The 18,904-nt window shown below is 53.8% G+C and overlaps 2 protein-coding genes across 4 annotated transcripts in view; one reads left to right on the top strand and one right to left on the bottom strand.

Annotated features, from left to right (window-relative positions):
* Window positions 1–17,232, top strand: part of INSRR (insulin receptor related receptor) — a 31,505-nt gene extending 14,273 nt beyond the window's left edge. For 2 of the 3 annotated variants that reach the window (XM_083416435.1, XM_083416437.1), the window contains exons 4-22: window positions 2,135–2,277; window positions 3,296–3,440; window positions 3,521–3,735; window positions 4,495–4,621; window positions 5,134–5,372; window positions 5,823–5,990; window positions 6,081–6,270; window positions 6,934–6,975; window positions 7,551–7,852; window positions 8,656–8,792; window positions 9,736–9,901; window positions 11,883–11,994; window positions 12,338–12,408; window positions 12,858–13,087; window positions 13,625–13,735; window positions 14,157–14,316; window positions 14,568–14,697; window positions 15,150–15,284; window positions 15,609–17,232. In XM_083416435.1, the coding sequence (XP_083272561.1) occupies window positions 2,135–2,277; window positions 3,296–3,440; window positions 3,521–3,735; window positions 4,495–4,621; window positions 5,134–5,372; window positions 5,823–5,990; window positions 6,081–6,270; window positions 6,934–6,975; window positions 7,551–7,852; window positions 8,656–8,792; window positions 9,736–9,901; window positions 11,883–11,994; window positions 12,338–12,408; window positions 12,858–13,087; window positions 13,625–13,735; window positions 14,157–14,316; window positions 14,568–14,697; window positions 15,150–15,284; window positions 15,609–15,954 (3,169 nt within the window). In that variant the 3' untranslated portion in view covers window positions 15,955–17,232. The remainder of the gene's footprint in view (window positions 1–2,134; window positions 2,278–3,295; window positions 3,441–3,520; window positions 3,736–4,494; window positions 4,622–5,133; window positions 5,373–5,822; window positions 5,991–6,080; window positions 6,271–6,933; window positions 6,976–7,550; window positions 7,853–8,655; window positions 8,793–9,735; window positions 9,902–11,882; window positions 11,995–12,337; window positions 12,409–12,857; window positions 13,088–13,624; window positions 13,736–14,156; window positions 14,317–14,567; window positions 14,698–15,149; window positions 15,285–15,608) is intronic. The other variant, XM_083416436.1, reaches the window with a different exon arrangement.
* The window catches only part of PEAR1 (platelet endothelial aggregation receptor 1), a 23,667-nt gene continuing 21,437 nt past the window's right edge, over window positions 16,675–18,904 (bottom strand). The window contains exon 21 of the mRNA XM_083416507.1: window positions 16,675–18,789. Within this exon, the coding sequence (XP_083272633.1) occupies window positions 18,626–18,789 (164 nt within the window). The 3' untranslated portion in view covers window positions 16,675–18,625. The remainder of the gene's footprint in view (window positions 18,790–18,904) is intronic.

The raw sequence follows: 18,904 nt of genomic DNA, 5'->3' as shown, positions 1-18,904 counted from the left end.
AGTCATCTAGTCCAACCCCCCCCCCCCCCCCGCAATGCAGGAATCTCAGCTGGAGCATTCAGGACAGATGGCCAGCCAGCCTCTGTTTAAAAACCTCCAAGGAAGGAGAGTCCACCACTCTCGTGGGAGTCTTTTGCACTGCCAAACAGCTCTTAATGTCAGAAAGTTTTTCCAAATATTTAGTTGGAATCTCCTTTCTTTCAACTTGAAGCCATTGGTTTGAGTTCTAACCTCCAGAGTGGGAGAAAACAAGCCTGCTTCCTCCTCCAGGTGACAGCCCTTGAGGTGTTTGAAGATGGCTCTCCTGTCTCCTCTTTTCCAGGCTAAGCATACCCAGCTCCTTCAACCGTTCCTCAAAGACCCTTGTTCCTCTTGGTTGCCCTCCTCTGCACACCTTCCAGCTTGTCGACATCTTTCCTAAATTGTGGTGCCCAGAACTGAACACAGTATTCCAAGTGTGGTCTGACCAAGGCAGAATAGAGTGATATTATTACTTCCCTTGATCTGGACACTATACTTCTGTTGATGCAGCCTAGAATAGCATTAGCTGTTTTTGCTGCTGCATCACACTGTTGAGTCATGTGAAGCTAGGGGTACCAAGACCGCTAAATCCTTTTCACATCTACTGCTAGTAAGCCAGGGGTTCCCCATCCTATATTTGTGTATCTGGTTCTTCTTGCCTAAGTGCGGACTCTGACATTTGTCCCTATTGTCTTTAGCTTGCACCCAGTTCTCCAATCTGATAAGGTCATTTTGAATTCTGATTCTGTCTTCTGTGGCATTGGCTACCCCTCCCAGTTTGGTGTCATCTGCAAATTTGATGAGCTTCCCCTCAATTCCTTCAACCAAGTCATTTATAAAGATGCTAAACAACAACGGGCCCAGGACAGAACCCTGCGGCACCCACTTGTCACTTTTTCCCAGGATGATGACAAACCATTAAGGAGTACTCTTTGGGTTCGGTCAATCAACTAGCTAAAAATCCACCTGACAGTTTCCTCATTCAACCCACATTTACCACTTGCTTGTTCTTCTAGCCAAAGAAACCTTTTAAAATTATTTCCAACCTCTCTTGCAAGCCTGAGCTCATTCTGAGCTTTAGCCTGCCTGACCTTCTCCCTGCAACTGTTGGCTTCACAGGTCTACTCTGTGATTTCCCCTTGCTTCCATTTTGTATACATGCTCTTCTTAACTCTCAGCTCATCTGAAAGCTCCTTAGGCAGCCACACCGCTTTCCTTGGGGGCCTCAATATTTCTCCTTTTAGAAACTCCCATCCTACTTGCACTCCCTTCTCATTTAGTATATCTGACCACAGGATCACATCCAGCAGCTCCTTCAGGTTTTCGAAACTGACGTCTTAAAGTCCAGAGTGTGTGTCTGACTACTTCCGCTGAAGCAGAGTCCACCAGCTTCCGAGGGAGCCGGTTCCACTTTCAAAGAGCTCCTGTCATCAGAAAGTTCTTCCTAATGTTGAATCAGAATCTCATTTCCCATCCCTTCATCCTAAGAACAAGTACAGGTCACACACACAAACTCACATGGCCAGGGATAGGAAGTGTGCCCTGATCCTGTCTGCTGTGTGCCCTGATCCTGTGCCTGGCTGATACTGTGTGAGAGAATGAAAGTGTGTGAACATGAACCCAAAGTTGGTTCTTGTGGTTGCTGTTGCTGCCCTGCTATCCATTTAAAAGACATTCATGTCTGTCAAAGAAATCCTGGGAACTGTTAGCTATTTGTGATAAAAAAGATATGCCTTATGCAGATAGCTGAAGATAAATCTTTTTACTTGACAGGTTGGCTACAGTTGAACCACAAGTATTATTTACAGACTCCTGCAGACAGTGTCTGCCAGAAGTCCCCCCCCCCCCTCCTCACCTTCCCAGTCAAGACAGAACTCCCAGAGAGAACCCGCCAACTCCCAACTGCCACCTCCTTTCCCCATTACCATTTCGTCTTTGTGAAATGCAGTTCCAATGAAATCACATTACAAATAGTAACAGGAGCTGCGGTTTGCTAAGGGGGCTGAGGGATTATTTGGGGGAAGCTGCTTCTGAGGGTGAGGGGTGGAGAGAAGCCTCTCCCTGCATTGTGGGTGCGTCATCCCCAGGTCTCTCCCCAACCCCCTTCTTTCAGCATCTTCTGCCACAAGTGTGAGGGGCTTTGCCCAAAGGAATGCAAAGTGGGCACCAAGACCATTGACTCCACAAGGGCAGCCAGGGACCTGACTGGCTGCACCCTCATCGAGGGCAACCTCATCCTCAACATCCGCCGGGGAGGTGAGTGCCTGTGCAGATGATACTACCATAATCGGTCTAATTACAGGTGGAGATGAATCAGCATACAGGGGGTGTGTGTCAAAAAGTATCTACATGGTGCCTAGAGAATAACTTACACCTAAATATTAGCAAGACAAAGGAGATGGTGTTGGACTTTCGGAGGAAGAGAGGGGAACCTGCCCCGTTGTATATCAGGGGTGGTTGTGTGGAGAGAGTCTCTTCCTTTAAATTCCTGGGAGTTTACCTTAGTGAAGACCTCACTTGGAAAAACAATGTAACTCAGGTGGTTAGGAGGGCCCAACAGAGACTCCATTTTCTCGGGGTCTTGCGAAAGAACAATGTTAAACAACAATTGATAACCTTCCACAAAAGAAAGTGTCCTCTCATATTGTATCACAGAGTGGTACGTTGGCTTGACAGCCACGGACGAAAGTCTCTACAGAGGGTGGTGAACACAGTACAGGATATCACGGGCTGTCCCCTGAGCCCGCTAGATGACATCGCAAGGGATCGTGGCCTTAGGAGAGTGAAAAAAATTCTCAGGGACGATTCACACCCCGGCCAGCACCTCTTTAATCTTCTATCCTCAGGCAGGAGATAAAGTATAATCAGTCATGCCAACAGGCTAAAAAACAGTTTCTATCCATGGGCTGTTAGGCTGCTGAATGGAAAATAATATAGTGCAACTGACTTTCGGGGTTGGTGTGTTGTACAACAAGCACAGAGTGCAATGAGATTGAGTGTTGGGGGGTGGGAGGAGGCTCGGTTAATTTCATTGTATACAGGTTGTACATTGAAAATAAAGGTATTATTATTGTTGTTGTTGTTGTTGTTGTTGTTGTTGTTATTAATCATGCCAGTTAGGAAGCCACCTCCCCTTTCTTGGGACAGGTTTTTAAAAGAGTAAAAGAAATGTGTGTTGAAAAGCATAAAGTGCTTGAAGAAAGAACACAGCACAGCACCAGGCAATCATTTCAGACATGCAAAAAGCCTCAAAGCTGCTTCTCCCTTCCTACAGATAACCTGGCCTCTGCCCTGCAGGGCAGCCTAGGCCTGATTGAGACCATCACAGGCTTCCTGAAGATCAAGCACTCCTTTGCCCTCATCTCTTTGTCCTTCTTCAAGCACCTCAAGCTCATCCGAGGGGACTCCATGGTGGACGGGTGAGTCATGGGCAAGGGCACGGCTCCCCCCCCCCCCGGCAGGGCAGGCTGTAAAACACCCGACTCCGTTTTGCCTCCAGGAACTACACGCTCTACGTGCTGGACAACCAGAACCTCCAGCAGCTCTGGGACTGGAGCCACCACAGCCTCTCCATCCCCGTTGGCAAGATGTACTTTGCCTTCAACCCCAGGCTCTGCCTGTCAGAGATTTACCGCATGGAGGAGATCACAGGGACAAAGGGCAGACAAAACAAAGCAGAGATCAATCCCCGGACCAATGGCGACCGAGCCTCCTGTGAGTTGCTCTGGGGGGCAGAGGGCTTGGGGGGCACAGCATCGAGGGACCCTGGTGGGCACCTCGTAGGCAGAAATGAGGGTAGCAGTGGCAATCGGAGATGGAGAGGGGGTTGCCCCACAAGGAAGTTGGGGTGCCTTCCCAAACTGGTGCCCCCAGTTGTTGTTCCTCTTGTCCCCCAGTCGCTCCAACAGCCAGTGCAGCCAAGGGTCAGGGGAGATGATGAGGTGAACTTGAGTCTAGCAACATCTGGCGGGGGGGGGGACCAAGTTGGAGAAAGGCTGGACTTGTGGTTGGTTGGTCCTTTTGGCTTCACTGCTTAAAACTGGACACTACCAGAGCTCATGGAGCCCGGCTTTTTCGTTCATTGGTCTGTCTCCCATTTCAGAGGGGCAGCAGCCCTGTTCATCTGCTGCATCAAAAAGGCAAGAGACCTTCAAACTGTTAAATCTTTAGGGTGCCGCAGTCGAAACCTGCAACCCCAATAGCAGCAGCAGCTGTCATCCCAACCCCTCCCCCCGACCAACTTTTATTCCAGGTCTTTTCTCCCAGAACATTTTCAGTGAAAACAGGGTTTGGGATTTTTGTCATTTGCACAGCTAGAAATGAAAGAGACATTTTGACCTCTGCCCATGAAATTTTCCAGCTCTTTGCCAGTTCCACTCTTGCTCCCTGAAGCCATTTGTGTTCCTCCCCCACTCCTCGCCCCTGCCAGTTTTCAAGACTCCTTCCAGGTTTTAACCCCCCCCCCCATTTCAGGCAAGACCCAAATCCTGCACTTTGTGTCCAACACCACTGAGTCAGATCGCATCTTCCTCAAGTGGGAGCGCTACCGGCCCCCAGAGTACCACGACCGCCTGAGCTTCATCATCTACTACAAGGAATCGTAAGTCCTTGGGGAGCCTCAGGTGTGTGTGTGGGGGGGGGGGGGATTTGCTCTTTTCTGCTGCTGCTGCTGCAGGGGACACCCAGCACACCTGAAGGGGAAGATACCAAATCCGCCCCTTCTGGAACCGTATGCAAGCCAAGACCCAGTTTGCAGTGAAACTTGAATGTGTTCTGAAAAGCACAGGCTAGGAGGGTGCAATGTGCATAAAAACAAATATATTATTGAAAAGTCCAAAGGAAATGCCTTATATTGGGAACCTTGCTTTGCAAGAATGGGTGTATTAGGAGAACCTTTTTAAAAATATATATCCACAAACTGATGTGGAAATGTGGAGAACTGAACTGAAGGTGGGGAAAGTGAGAAGCCAAAACGGACCTCTTTGCGCTTCTTGGTCTGCCACGTGCCCGGCAGTTGGAGAGCCAGTGGAGGTGGCAGGAGGAGAGCCAAGCTGCCTTCCCTCCCGGCTGCTCCTGCAGGCCTGACCCTGCCTTGGGTGCCTCGTCCCCCAGGCCCTTCCAGAACGTGACGGAATACATTGGGCAGGATGCCTGCGGTGCCAACAGCTGGAACGTGGTGGATGTGGAGCCGCCCCTGAACAATGAGCAGGAGCCGGGGGTGGTGCTTCAGAGCCTCAAGCCCTGGACCCAGTATGCCATCTTTGTGCGCGCCATCACCCTCACCACCGCCGAGGAGAGGCGCAACTACGGGGCTCAGAGCGAGGTGGTTTACATCCGCACCATGCCTGCAGGTAAGGCGGGTGGGCGGGCGGGAGGAGCAGGAGCCTGTGACCAGTGTCATCCACCCCCGGGTGCCAGAGCCGCTCCTTGGACTGGGACCGGGCTCTGAGTAGAGTTGCTGGGATGTCGTGGGGGTTCTGGGCCTGCCGCAGAGGGACCTTGAAAGGAGCTCTCCCTTCTGTGGAGGCAGAAGAGGCCTAGCATGAGATGCAGGGCTGCACTGAGGCCACCTCAAAACTTTAAAGATGGCTGAGATCAGGTTAGACTGAGAGATGCAGTGACGGGCCCAGGGCCACCCAGAAAGCTTCATAGCTGAATGGGGACTTGAACCCTGGTCTCTCTCAGGTTGTAGTCTGACACTCTAGCTGCCACAACACACTGGCTCTGTATATTGGTTCTCTCTCTCCCTCTCTTTTTCTCTCTCTTTCAATTACACTGCCTGCCCTCCTGTTGATGTCCAGCTCCAACAGTTCCCCGGGACGTCATCTCCATGTCCAACTCCTCGTCCCACCTCATTGTCCGCTGGAAGCCACCCAGCCAGCCCAATGGCAACATCGCCTACTACTTGGTCTTGTGGCAGCAGCTGGCTGAGGACTCTGAGCTGTTTGTCAATGACTATTGCCACAAAGGTGAGGTGGCTGGCCTGCTCCATGGCGCATGGACCTTGCACAGCCCCCAAAGGGCCTTTGCTCACAGCCTCTCTCCTCTCGCCCTGCCAGGCCTCCGCCTGCCCACCAGCAGCGCAGACACTCGCTTTGACACAGACGATGGCGAAGGCCAGGAGGACGGAGAGGAGCAGCAGTGCTGCCCGTGTCAAAGCCCTGTGGGGCAAACCCCCCTGAGGGATGAAACCGTCTCTTTCCAGAAGAAGTTTGAAAACTTCCTGCATAATTCCATCATTATCCCCAGGTGACCGGGGCTAGGGCTGTGCAGGCCAGGCTGTGGGGTTTGGGATTGTGACTCCATGGGCGGGTGGGCGGGCGGAAGTCAGGGCTGACAGCAGCAATGGTCAGCTGGCGGGAGAACCTGTCAGAACTGGTGGTGGTTCTCTCTGCCGTCTGGCACTCCAAACCTTCCACTGACTCCCAGCGCTCCTTCCCCAACTGCAGAGCAGGCATCTTGAGCCTGAAAATGTTAGGCAGGAATGGCACTGTCAACTGTTTGCAAGCCCAGCAACTCCCCCCCCCCCCAAACTGGGGCTCTGGAGATTCCCGAGCCTTATTTCCACAAGTGTCCTGCAGGGCTAGTCTGAAAAAGTTTGAAAAGACTGGCATAAGTTGACATTCTAGGTTAGGGTGGTTCTACCTATCTCGTCTGGTAATGTCTACTCTGACTGGCAGCAACAGCAGCTCTCCAATATTGTCTGAGGCAGAGATGGGGGTGGGGAGTCCCCTCCCCAGTGACATGCAAGCTCAGCCTTCTCCAACCTGGATGTTTTGGGCCACCAACTCTCACCTGCTCCCACCCCTGTGGCTGTGCTCTCATCAGCTGAAATATTCACCAGAGGCAGAGGAGAAGGCTGGAGCCAGGGGGTAGTAAGCAGAGATTTTCACCTTCTTTGTCCTTTTTCAGACCCCCCTGGAAAGTCACTTCCATCAACAAGATCTCTTACAGGTAAGCTGCAGAGTGTAGCTGAAAATGAAAAGGAATGTTCACACATTTCAGGCTTTTCCTGAGGACTAGAAACATTTCTTTAAAGGGATGCCTCAAGTTTGTCCCACCATCTGGAGGCTCTCTCAAAATGCACAGACAGTGCAGACTATCAGGTTGCAATATTGGGCTGCAGAGAATGGACCCCTTTTAGGAAGAAAAGGGGGTCTCTTCCCCTCTCCCCCACCCCTGCAGGACCAGAAGTTTCCCTTCTTCCTATTGCCTGCCCTTGCCTACCAAGCCCCAGGCAACATCCCCACACTCTTAACTGTTGGGGGGATCCTGGGGAAATCAGTATCACAGGCAGAAGGACTGTGGAAACTCCTGTCCAGCTTTCTATTGTAACACATTTGGGGGCTGGACTGAGTTTGGACCCTAACCCGGCTGTGTCTGGTTTGTCCTCTATGGACTAAGGGCTGGGCATGACACCCGTCGTCTGCCTTGAGGTGTAGGGTAAACAGCATCTCCCAGCAGACAGGCCTGCCCTACCCCACACTCTGCCCCACGGCCTGACCGCTCCGCTTCCTTTGCTGTGACAGGATCCCAAAGAGGCGCAGGGACACCTTTGCCATAACCCCTCTTCCGGGCCATGCCTTTGCCAACACATCGTCCCCAGAGGTCCTGGGGAATGGAGTGACCCCAAACCGCACAAGGTCCAGCAGCTCCAAAACTGAGAAGGATTTCAGCATCTTTGAGGATAAAGTGGTCCGGGATCGGACGGCCATCTCTAACCTGCGCCATTTTACTGAGTATCGCATTGACATCCATGCCTGCAACCACGCTGCGCAGACTGTGGGCTGCAGCGCTGCCACCTTTGTCTTTGCCAGAACCATGCCGGAACGTAAGTGCCAGAGAGCACCCCCAGCAAGCCACATTGGGGGGGGGGGCATCAGCCCCAGGCAGGAGCAGAGAGCTCAGCTGCCCCTTTATGCCTGTCTGCCCTGCTTTGCCTCACGGTAAGGCCAGCCCTGGTCCTGCCTCTTTATACAACTCCCGTCCCCATCGCTAGCTGGTAAGTAGCTGTGCAGTCCATCGTCTGAATCAACTGGCTCTTCCCTGCTGGAATGATTGGGGCGGCCTGTCTCAATTCCTCACCTGCAGTGAAATGGGAAGATGTTGCCCAGTGCATCTGCCCCCCCCTTGCTGCCCCTGCTGATGCCTCGATTACTGGAGTTGTGGGGCTGTGGCTTCCAGGTTCTGACGAGATCCCGCAGAGGCCACACGCCAGCTTCCCAAGACTTCATTCAGCAAGGCACTCCATCTCACTTTCTGGGTCTCAGGAATGTTGCGCAGGGCTCTCATGAGATCTTGCTGGAACTTGGAAGCTGCTGCAACCGCTTCTCTGGTGGTGGCAGGGGCTTGTTTGTGGAGTCACACTTTGGATTCTGCCACCCGAGGCGGTTGCCGTAGTCTGCCTCATGGGTGGTCCGGCTCTGGGAATGATGCAAATGTGATCCAGGAATGAGCATTTTGCACTAGGTGTCCCATGAGCTATGAAGAGCTCTGTGCTCCTTCTCGCCCTGCCTGGGCAAAGGGTGGAAGGAAGGGAGAGTGTGATGGGCTTCCGTCAGCCGTACTAAATCCCACACCTGACTCCACTCGAAGCCGACTCAGGAGTTCCTTTGCTTTGCTCTCTCTGCTCAGCTCAAGCAGACAACATCCCTGGCAACGTGACCTGGGAGCCAGCAGGGAAAAACCGAGTCCTCCTCCAGTGGGAGGAGCCGAAGAACCCCAACGGGCTCATCCTCAAGTACGAGATCAAGTACAGCCGGGAGAGTGAGGTGAGGAAGGGGCTGGAGGCCTAGTGGTGGCAGCAGGGCCAAGCGCTGGAACATTTATTAGCAGCAGGAGACGGAAGGTTTGAAGATGCAGGGCAAGCAGGAGAGAGGAATTTGCTGCCGCACAAGGCAGTGATGGTGACTGACTTCAAAGAGGGATTAGAGCTGTTAATGGAGGATAAGGCTCTCTAATGTTACTAGTAGCCATGATGGATCAGAGGCAGTGTGCTCAGCAACACCAGCAGTGGGGATAGATCCCTTCAGGGCATCTGGTTGGTGACTGTGAGAAGGAGCAGGATTTTGGAGTAGTTAGTCCCCCTACTAGTGTGGTGTAGTGGTTGAGAGCGGTAGTCTTGTAATCTGGGGAACCGGGTTCGCGTCTCCGCTCCTCCACATGCAGCTGCTGGGTGACCTTGGGCCAGTCACACTTCTCTGAAGTCTTTCAGCCCCACTTACCTCACAGAGTGTTTGTTGTGGGGGAGGAAGGGAAAGGAGAATGTTAGCCGCTTTGAGACTCCTTAAAGGGAGTGAAAGGCGGGATATCAAATCCAAACTCTTCTTCTTCTTCTCTCTTTGGCCTGATCCAGCAGCAGTAGCATCCTGGCTCTGGTTAACTAGACCCTGCCACTTGCAGCCACTGCATCCTTGCCCCCCCCCCGCCAGCAGCCACAAGCCTGGGGTTTCAAACTTCCCCACCTACAGGCCTACTGTAAAGAGTGATCCACAGGCCCCTGAGGCAGTGGCGTAGCGTGGGTTGTCAGCACCCGGGGCAAGGCAAGTAATTTGCGCCCCCTAACCCGTGGATTTTAGCACTCGAGTGCGAGCGCCCCCCCCCCAGATGTTGCGCCCGGTGTGGCCGGCCCGCCTGCACCCCCCACGCTACGCCACTGCCCTGAGGCACCCCTCACGCCTGTCTCCTCCTGGTTTCCTTCTTCCTCTCCTGCAGAAAGTCACCTCGGTTGTCTGCGTCTCTCGCCACCGCTACACCCGGAACGGGGGCTACCTCCTCGACCTCCTCCAGCCTGGAAATTACTCTGCCAAGGTCCGGGCCACTTCACTGTCAGGGAACGGCTCGTGGACCGGACTGATCAAGTTTTACATCCTGGGGCCAGGTAGGTGGTGGAGGCTGAGCGTGGGCAAGGCAAGCAGAAGAGAGAAGGAAGAGAATGCTTGACTTGGACTAAGCAAGCCTGGCGGTTCAGGGAGGTTCATCTGGTGACACAATGGAGAAACCCTGTGATGATGTCGGGGGGGGGGGGCAGCGGGAGGCAGGGCAAGCAAGGACGCCTGGAACAGTTTGTATCTCTGGTTTAACGTCTCATGAAAATGTGGCCCCAGGTGCTGGCAGGTGGGGTGTTCTGGGGAACTCCAGAAAAAAAAGTTTTCCTTTAGGCCACTTTCAGGGCAACCTTGGGGGCTAATGGTGAAAGAGATCCTTTGGGGCAGAGGAGAAGCACGCAGCTGCTTGGATGAATAAAAACAGGGGAGGGGAACCTGCTGTTGTTCCTGGGCTCCAGCCCCAGGAGACAGCAGGACCAGCTGCCTGAAAACCTGGTAGGAGCTGTAGTCCTCACCCCCTTCCATAAACAGATGGTGGCTTTGTGGGCCTTGGTGACAAAAGGAGACTAATCAGCCCCAAAAGTGAGCATCACCCAGGAACCTAGCCTGGCACTCTATGTGGGGCTACGTAGAGTGACCCGGAAATGCAGCAGCTCGACTGGTGACTGGGAGCAGCTGCTGGGACCATAAAACACCAATCCTGAAAGACCTACATTGGCTCCCAGTACGTTTTTAAGCACAATTCAAAGTGTTGGTGCTGACTTTTAAAGCCCCACATGGCCTTGGCCCAGTAGACCTGAAGGAGCATCTCCATCCCCATCACTCAGCCAGACGCTGAGGTCCCGAGCTGAGGGCCTTCCGGCAGTTGCCTCCCGGCAAGAAGATTACAGGGAACCAGGCAGAGGGCCTTCTTGGTGATGGCTCCCACCCTGTGGAACACCCTCCCATAATAAACAATTATCCAACTTTTAGAAGACGTCTGAAGGCAGCCCTGTTTAGGGAAGTTTTCAATGTTTGATCTTTTATTGCTTTATTATTATTATTATTATTATTATTATTATTATTATTATTATTATTATTTATTATTATTATTATTTATTTTGGGAGCTGCCCAGAGTGGCTGGGGAAACCCAGCCAGATGAGCGGGGTATAAATAATAAATTATTATTATTGCTATTATTAATATTTTAACACTTGCTAGATCCAGGAATTAGAGTAGTCTGGCTCCCACAAACTCACAATAATACATAATTTTATTTGTATGCTGCCTTTCCATAGTTCAAACCATGCTCAAGGTGGCTTACAACATGAAAAAATACAGTATTACAGAAATAATCACCAACAATAAATAAAACATTAAAAAAATACTCAGCCAAATTGGACAATTTCCACATAAATCATAATAAAATCTAAAATAAAGATTTAAAAAATCAGTAACAACCCCCTTTAACACCCCCCTCCCAAAACAATATACTCCAGTCCAGGTGTCTAGAGATTAATAGATAGAAAAGGGAGCAACTGCTTTATGTCTCCAGTAATCAAGGCTGCCATTGTGCAGAAAGTGATGTGGTCTCTCTACCTCTAGGAGCGCAGAAGGGAGGATGTTTATGGGGACAATAGTTCTATTCCTCAGAGGCTTAGCATGTCCCATCCACTTAATTAGGGAGCCCAAATGATGGCCAGCAGTTGTACCAAAATGCTGTGGGTCATTTAGTGCATAAATTTAGAATCCTTTTTATCACGTGGTGCCAAATGTTAGGAAAGCAGACAAAATATTGCCCCAGACCAGCAAATGGAATTCAGAGCAGCCGTTGAGTGGGGTGGGTGTGTGTGGGTGTGTGTGTGTGTGTGTGTTGTGTACATGTCGTTTCTAAGAGCCTGAAATGGCCCAGGATTCCCCCTTAGGATATTAAAAACACACAAACAAATCCAGTTGGGGCAAGTTGTTTGATCAATGTTAAATAGTTATGTAATAATTACATGTTTCTTTCTCTGCCCCCGAAAACTTACTTCCATCATGAACCCCCTTACAAGTAGAGGAAGAGGAACCCGGAAACTTCTACGTGCTCTTGACGCTGATGCCCGTTGTCTTGATGGTGGGGATCACTTGCCTGGCCGTCTTTGTTTTCTTATACAACAAGAAAAGGTAATATGGAACCGGCAGGACACTGGCGCTGTTAGAGGTGTGTCCCGTCCCCCCCCCCCCCGCAACACGGAGAATCTGTGGCCCTCCAGATGCTATGGGTCTCCATCCCCCAAGAGCCAGCCTGGCTGATGGTCAGTGTGTGTCCCTTCCAGAACCTTCTCTGGGGAAGGGTCGGCTCACACTTTCTACTGGCAGAGAAGTGTTGATTTAACTTGACATGGACCAGGTCAGCAATGACGTTGGACCAAAATCCCAAAGGAGGGTCCTAAGGGGGAGGGGAACTCACCGCCACTGTGGTCCCTGCCATGCAAAGGACCTTGAGCCCTTTGTCTCTCCCTCCCAGAAGCACAGAGGGATACCCCAGTGGCACGCTGTACGCCTCAGTCAACCCTGAATACTTCAGCACCTCAAACAGTGAGTACGGCTCACCTTTCGAAGGCAGAGGCGGGCAGGACACCATTTTCACAGGGGCACCCTCTGTCTGTGAGGGCAAAGGTGGAGCATTGCTAAGGAACTGACTGATGCTGCTGCTGATGCCCTAAGCCTCCCCTGTCCCTAGCCGGGGGCTCTCCAGGTTTTCCTGGACTCCCAGCTTGCATCATCATCCCTGACCACGCTGGGACTGATGGGAGTTTTGGTCCAGTTCTTTTAGAGGGCAGCAGGTTGGGGAAGCAGCAGCTGTGCCCCCCCCCCCCGCTCAGTGTTGCAGCAGGGCTTGTGCAGGAGGACTCCCCACCTGATTCTACCCTTGGCCTTGCCACTCCACCACCTTCCAGGCCCCCCAGCCTTGCCTCCAGGGGGCATATGTGTGTGCCCCACACTGAGTGCTTTGTGCTTTTCCTTCGGTGCCTCTCCTTGGCTAGTGTACGTCCCGGACGAGTGGGAGGTGCCGCGGGAGAAGATAACAGTGCTGCGGGAGCTGGGCCAGGGCTCCTTTGGGATGGTCTACGAAGGGCTTGCCCAGGACATTGAGCAGGAGGGAGAGAAGACCAGGGTGGCCCTGAAGACGGTCAACGAGCTGGCCACCACGCGGGAGCGCATCGAGTTCCTGAATGAGGCCTCGGTCATGAAAGCCTTCAGGTGCCACCACGTGGTAAGTGGGCCGGCCCTCCCCTTGGACAGCTGAGGAAAAGCAGCATATGGTACCAGAGCTGCTATTGTTGTGCTTTGTTCTCCTGGGGGAGACACTCGTGGGACATTCTGCCTCGGGTGCCAAAATAACTTGATCAGCCTTGGGGATTATGCAACTTGATCTGTGGGTTGGTGGGCAGCGTCTGCTGCAAAGTACCTCAGGGCAGCCCTGCCTGGATTCCCAGAGAGGAACAGGCTAGATTTCAGCTTCCATGTGGTTGGATGACGTGGGCTGTGCCAAAGTTGGTGCTTGGATGACCAACTGCAGCAATGCAAAGAGGGAATGTCGTTGCCCCCGTCTTGCTCTGCTAGAGGGTTGGAGGTGATCTGCCAGGTGCTCATCCTGCCCCATTCAACTCCGCAGCGTGGGAATGCTAATACTGGCCTACTCTGTGGGGGTGGTGTTAGGGTTACTGGACCCCCTCCTGTGTGCGCGCTGAGCACTTGGAGAGCGTCCTCTACATGCCAGCTGGCCTCTTTTATCTCTGCTGGCTCTCAGGTCCGTCTTCTTGGCGTAGTCTCCCAGGGCCAGCCTGCCTTGGTCATTATGGAGCTGATGACGAGGGGGGACCTGAAAAGCTACCTCCGTTCCCTCAGGCCGGAAGCTGAGGTGAGTGCAGAGCCTCCCCCAGGCTTTCCTCCAGGGCTCAAGCCAAGCCGCCTGCTTGGGTGGAGAAGCAGTTGCACCTGATTGCAGCAGAGCATCATGTCGCCAATACAGTCCAAAGCCAGAGGGTGGGGATTGCCCACATGACGCTGTGGGAAGCTGGGAAGTTCCATTGCCCAGGGCACTGAGGGAGTTCATAAACTCCTTTCCCATCTTGGAGGGAGTCTCCAAGGAGTCTGGGGTCTCCTTGCCTGCCGGCTTTTGCCAGCTTCAAATAGTAGCTGGAAGACAAAACCAAAGTATGGAGACAGACTGAGCGCATGGCATTCTCTGGAGTGGCTGAGGAAATTTTCCCAGAGAAGAAGTCCTGTTGGTCTCTTCCCCCCTGCCCTGGGACTGGCTATTTTGTGGTTCTTTCTCCTAGAATAACCCTGGCTTGCCTCCCCCATCGCTGAGGGACATGATCCAGATGGCTGGCGAGATCGCGGATGGCATGGCCTACCTGAACGCCAAGAAGTTTGTCCACCGGGATCTTGCTGCCCGCAACTGCATGGTGTCAGAGGACTTCACTGTGAAGATTGGGGGTGAGGCCAGGTTATCCCAGGGGTGTTATCACTGTCATTCTCTATGAGTAGAGGTGGTCGTGGTTGAGGCTAGGATGCCCAGGGGGGCAGCAGTGTTTGTTTGCTGCTGCAGCAACAGCCCCCTCCCCCATTTCTGGGGGCCCCGGCCTCCCTGGACCAGACCTCCTGTTGCCCCGAGGGCTCCCTGCAGCTCTGGCGGCTGCCTGTCTCCCTCCCTGCCAACTTCTCTTCATCTTGGTTCCCCTCAAAAGATTTCGGCATGACCAGGGACATCTATGAGACGGACTATTACCGCAAAGGGGGGAAAGGTCTGCTGCCTGTCCGCTGGATGTCCCCGGAAGCCCTGAAGGACGGCCTCTTCAACACACACTCGGACATCTGGTGGGTGCTGGGGAGAGGAAGGGGCAGGCTTGTCCTCCAGAGCAGCAGGGGGCGGGGGCGGCAGGTTTCCAGTCCCAGGGAGTTCTGGCACACCTTGTCACCTTTGTTGACCCTTCCATGGTATTTTCACTCAAGGATAATCTGGGATTGGAAGCAGGTACTTTCAAGGATGTGTGTGACAGAGGCTGAGGGTGGCAGGTGTGGCTCCTGCTCATGGCACTCTCTAGTGAGCCACGTCTTGTTTGCTGGTCTTTGTGGGGCAGAGGGAGGAGGCGGAGGCCCTGCCCTTGAGCAGCATCTTGGTTTGGACCCTCATGTGGGGGGCCTGTCTGCTCCCTCCCACCCTAAACCTTGCGAAGACCACCTGTGCACAATGGCTGTCCTGGGCGCCTCTCCTTACCTGTGCCCTGTGGCAAGAGGCAAGGAGGAAGAGGCTGACTCTTCTGTTGCAGGTCCTTTGGGGTGGTGCTGTGGGAAATCGCGACGCTGGCTGAGCAGCCCTACCAGGGCATGTCCAACGAGCAGGTCCTGCACTTCGTGATGGACAACGGCGTCCTGGAGAAGCCAGAGAACTGTCCCCAGAAGCTGTAAGCGCCCCAGCAGTGTCTGTCTGTCAGTCCATCCATCCAGGTAGCATCTGGGCTGTGCAAAGGCAGATGCGCCTCCCCCCTCCCCTCCCCTCGGGCCCCTTGCTGGCAGTCCTTGGGCTGTGCATGGCCTGTGGGGGCCTCCCCAACTGGGCCCCCACAGCAAGGCGGCTTGAAACACTCCTCCTCTTGGGAGCCAGCAGCAGGCTGGTGTCAAGGCTGCCTTGCGGAGCCTTTGGGGTGGGGGGGTGCAGTAGTGGAGGGGGAAGTGACCCCCTGCCGTTCTCACTCTCCACCCCACTCCCGCCCTTGTGGATCTTCCAGCCACGAGCTGATGACCTGGTGCTGGCAGCAGAACCCCCGCCTCCGCCCCACCTTCGCCCAGATCCTGGAGAGCATCAAGGATGACATGAGCGCCGCCTTCCGCACCCACTCCTTCTTCTACAGCCTGGAGAACAAATGCTGCAGCTCCTGGGAGGCTTCGGACACAGAGACGGAGCAGCTACTTCTGAGTGGGGAGGAGGAGGAGGAAGCAGCACCTGAGCCGGCCCCCCCTCAGGGCGCCCCCATCCTCAACGGCAGCCCACTCCTCGCTCTGGGCCTTGGCAGGGACCCCTTGCAGAGCCAGCCTACAAACTTCTGCCAACCCAATGGGAAGGTGGGCCTCTGAAGAAGGGCACCACCCTGGGGGCCACCTCACAGGAGACCCCCCCCCCTTGCCCTCTTTGGGACCTGCGGAAAAGCCAGGATGCTTCTGGGCTGCCTACCATGGCGGCTGGAGCAGAGAAAGGACTCCTGCCAGGAGGAGGACCACCTGGTGACCCTCCCTCAGGGTGATAGGATGGAGTCTCTTTTTAGGAGCGGATGACTTGACTGGGCGCTCCTTTTCTTCCCGAGGGCCTTGGCCCGTTCTGGCCGCCTGCAGGTTGCCTTGCAGGCATATCTCCCTTCAGCCACTCTGGACGGGGGGTGCTGTGGGCAGCCTCCTCCCTGCCCCCCATCACTGTGGGCTGTGGCTTCGTGGGGAGAATTTGCAATCCTTCTGCTGGGGGCGAACTGGCTCTCCTCAGCGGTCCAGGAGCCAGAGATCCACTTAGGCTCCCTGTGGCAGCCTTGCCCAGGGATTTCACGCTCCTTTGTGGGACTGGTGCACAAGTGAACTCCTGGGCCGTAGGGCTAAAAGGTGCAGCCAGCGCCTGTGAAGGAAGCTGAAGGCCAAATGGACTGGCCGAAGAGCTCCCTGGCTTTGGGAAGGTCGAAGGACAGCCCATTCCTGACTCTGGGTGTGTTGGGGATGAGGGGCCACAAATGTGTTCATCCCCACAGCCACTCCAGAGGAGTTACCTTCTTTCCTTTATATCTCACCTCTCTTCCAGAATGGCACCCAGGCTGGCATACTTTTTTTTTTAATAAATAGAAGAGTAACTAACTGCCTTGAGAGAGCCTTCCTAGGAAGTCTCCCATCCAGTGTGGCCTTACTTTGCAAAGTCCCAGATTCTGGCCCGGTAGCTGGGGCCTCCTCCCCACTGCACTTTCCCAGCTCTTGCAAGGATCTCTTCAGACCAAGTGGCCACTTCAGTCCTAATGCCTGCTCCTTGTCACAGACGAGATCCTGCAGTTTCACTGGCCTCCCCAGATGTGGACTAGAAGCACTGGGAGGTCAGTATTTGGCTGAAGCTAAGGGGTCCAGGTGAGGTCCCTCCCTGGATGGGGGGACCCTCTCTCCAGGCAACCATTTGTGCTGCTTTGGATTCTGTGCTGGAAGAAAAGTAGGGTACAAACATAAGAGCCCCATCTCTGGAGCTGGCTGTGGGTGGGCTGCATGAGCTGCTCCTCCTCTCCCCCATTACTGCAAAGGTGCTTTTGTTATTGCTGGATGTGATCGGCTGCTTCCACAACGTGAAGTGCAAGCCTTTGAACTCTGAATAAACCAGTTTGTTTTCCTGTAGAGATGTCCAGGTGAGCCCGATGGGCGCCTCTTTTATCAGCATTGCAAGAGGCAGCTCTGCTAAAACTTGCTTCCAGCATGAAGAACTGAAACCAATCTCCCTCCCATAGGAATTAAGTTTCTAATGGGACCAGGTGGTTTTTATAATTAGCCCAGTGGCAGCGGTGTGTGTTAAGAGAGTGTCGCTGCGGTGAGAGGGGTTATTCCTCTGCATCAGCTGCTGGCTCCATGAAGATTTTTCCCTCACACGGACACACACAAAAACACGTGTGTGATATAAGTGCATCTGCTCCAGCTCTGGGCGTCCCCACGGTGCTCATGTGGCGCCTCTAAGGTTCATAAAGGAATGTGGGCTTTTGACTGGAAAAGGTGCCCTGTTTCCCTGGCGCATTGATCTTTGAAGACTTTTCAAGAGTTTCTGACAGTGTGACCCCTTTGTGCATGGATTTACAGACTCCTGCAAGGAAGTCAGGCTTATGAGTTCTGCTGGGTCATCCTCAGTTAAGCCTTTTCCTGTTGCAAAATAAGCAAGACTGAAACTGCCTATTTGGACCTTTCAGGAGACAGTTTTGGGAAGGCAGATTGCAAGCTGTGGTTGGGGAATGGGATTCTTGAAACAAAGTGTTGTCCTTGTTGCACCTTGTAATCCAGAGCGAATGACAGGGCAAACACGCAGCAGGCCTCAAGAAGGGGGCTGCTATAAAATGCAGGGGGGGGGGGAGAGACAATTCCTTTGAACATAGGAGTTCACTGAGATGAAGAACTTTCTAATGGCAAGAGCTGCTTGACAGGGGAACGGACTCCCTCAGAAAGTGGCGGCTCTCCGTCCTTGGAGGTTTTCAAGCAGAGGTTGGATGGCCACCTGGCCGGGATGCTCTAGTTGAGATTCTTGCATTGCAGGGGGTTGGACTAGATGACCCCCTGGGGTCCCTTCCAACTCTATAATTCTGTGATTCTAATGAAGGTGATCGCTGTACATGGTGCACCCCCCTGTTGGCCTATAAGGTGCTTTCCCCCTGCCCCACTTTGCTTTCTTTCATGGGACTGAAGAAGCGGCTAGTCTCTGTCGAGGTTGGGGGCAGGGAAGAGACAGAGACATCTGCCCCCACCCAAGAAGCGCTGGAAAGGAGCCAAGCAGCCGTCCCCTTGATGCTGTGCCTCTGCTGGTGGCTGCCTTGGGGAATGATGCCAGCTAGTCAAAATGCCAGCCCAGGAGACTGGGCAAAGTGGTTCCTCTAGTGGCGCTGGGGCCCAGATCCGCCACGTCCTGCCCCCATGGCAGCTGCGAAGAAGCCTGGTGCCCGGAGGGATGAAGGTCCTGCTGCTGCTGAGCCATTTGGAACTCAGTCCTTCCCTGAGAAGGCGGGGGGGGGGCAGGGGGCTCCGGCCCTCCTCACCGGTCCTGCCTGCGGAGGGGGGGCGATGGCGGGTAGTGCCTGACGGGGGGCACGTCGTAGTGGGCAGGGATGTGGCTGTTCTTGGGGGAGTCGTAGTGGTTGGGGGGAATGGTGGAGGCTGCGTGTGAAGAGATGCCTCCTGCGCCAGCTGAGCAGCTGCCTGGAATGGGGAGGAAGAGGAAGAAGGAGATCAGCGTTTCCACAGGACACAGAGGAGGGCGCAAAGTGAGGGCACGGGGAACCTCAGCTGTTGAGGAACGGAGGAAGCTGCCATC

The sequence above is a fragment of the Podarcis tiliguerta genome, assembly GCF_965153285.1.
Source record: "Podarcis tiliguerta genome assembly, chromosome: 16".
NCBI lineage: Eukaryota > Metazoa > Chordata > Lepidosauria > Squamata > Lacertidae > Podarcis > Podarcis tiliguerta.
Note: the sequence above shows the minus strand (reverse complement) of the source record. Positions and strands in the feature narration are given on the sequence as shown.